This window comes from Cricetulus griseus, chromosome 5, assembly GCF_003668045.3.
Source record: "Cricetulus griseus strain 17A/GY chromosome 5, alternate assembly CriGri-PICRH-1.0, whole genome shotgun sequence".
Lineage (NCBI taxonomy): Eukaryota > Metazoa > Chordata > Mammalia > Rodentia > Cricetidae > Cricetulus > Cricetulus griseus.
In genome coordinates, this window is record NC_048598.1 from 176,333,074 (window position 1) to 176,333,749 (window position 676).

The window sequence follows — 676 nt, forward strand, 5'->3', positions numbered from 1 at the left end:
GACAGGATGAGGACTTGGACCTCAGCTTCCTGCTGCCTGACCCTGGTGTCCTCCACCTCCTTCTTCTCCAGCTGGACTGGGTTCTTATCTACAAAGTACCCTGCTCATGAATATGCAAATCATGTGAGTCTATGAATGTAAATACAGGGATGTCCACACCACCAACAACATATGATCAGTGTCCTCTCCACAGTCACTGAGCACACAGGTCCTCACCATGGGATGGAGCTGGATCATCCTCTTCCTGGTAACAGCAGCTACAGGTAAGGGCTCCACGTTCCAGACTTGAGGAGGGGCCATGTTCTCAGGTGACAGTGACATCCACTCTGCCTTTTGCTCCACAGGTGTCCACTGCCAAGTCCTACTTAATCAGTCCTCTGCTGAGCTGGTGAAGCCTGGAGCCTCAGTGAAGCTGTCCTGCAAGGCTTCAGGCTACACCTTCACCAGCCACTACTTGAGCTGGGTGAAACAGAAGCCTAGACTGGGTCTGGAGTGGATTGGATGGATTGACCCTGGAAATAGTGGTACTGGCTACAATCAGAATATCCAACACAAGGCCACATTGACGGTAGACAAATCCTCCAGCACAGCCTACGTGGAGCTCTACAGCCTGACAACTGAGGACTCTGCAGTCTATTACCGTGCCAGACGACACCGTGTTGCAACCACATCCTGA

At 51.9% G+C, this 676-nt stretch overlaps 1 gene segment (V, D, J or C); it reads left to right on the top strand.

Annotated features, from left to right (window-relative positions):
- The first annotated feature begins 217 nt into the window (after nucleotides 1–217).
- On the top strand, nucleotides 218–676 carry LOC107977162. The segment is given in 2 exon segments: nucleotides 218–263; nucleotides 345–676. Coding segments are annotated over 2 exon segments (378 nt in total).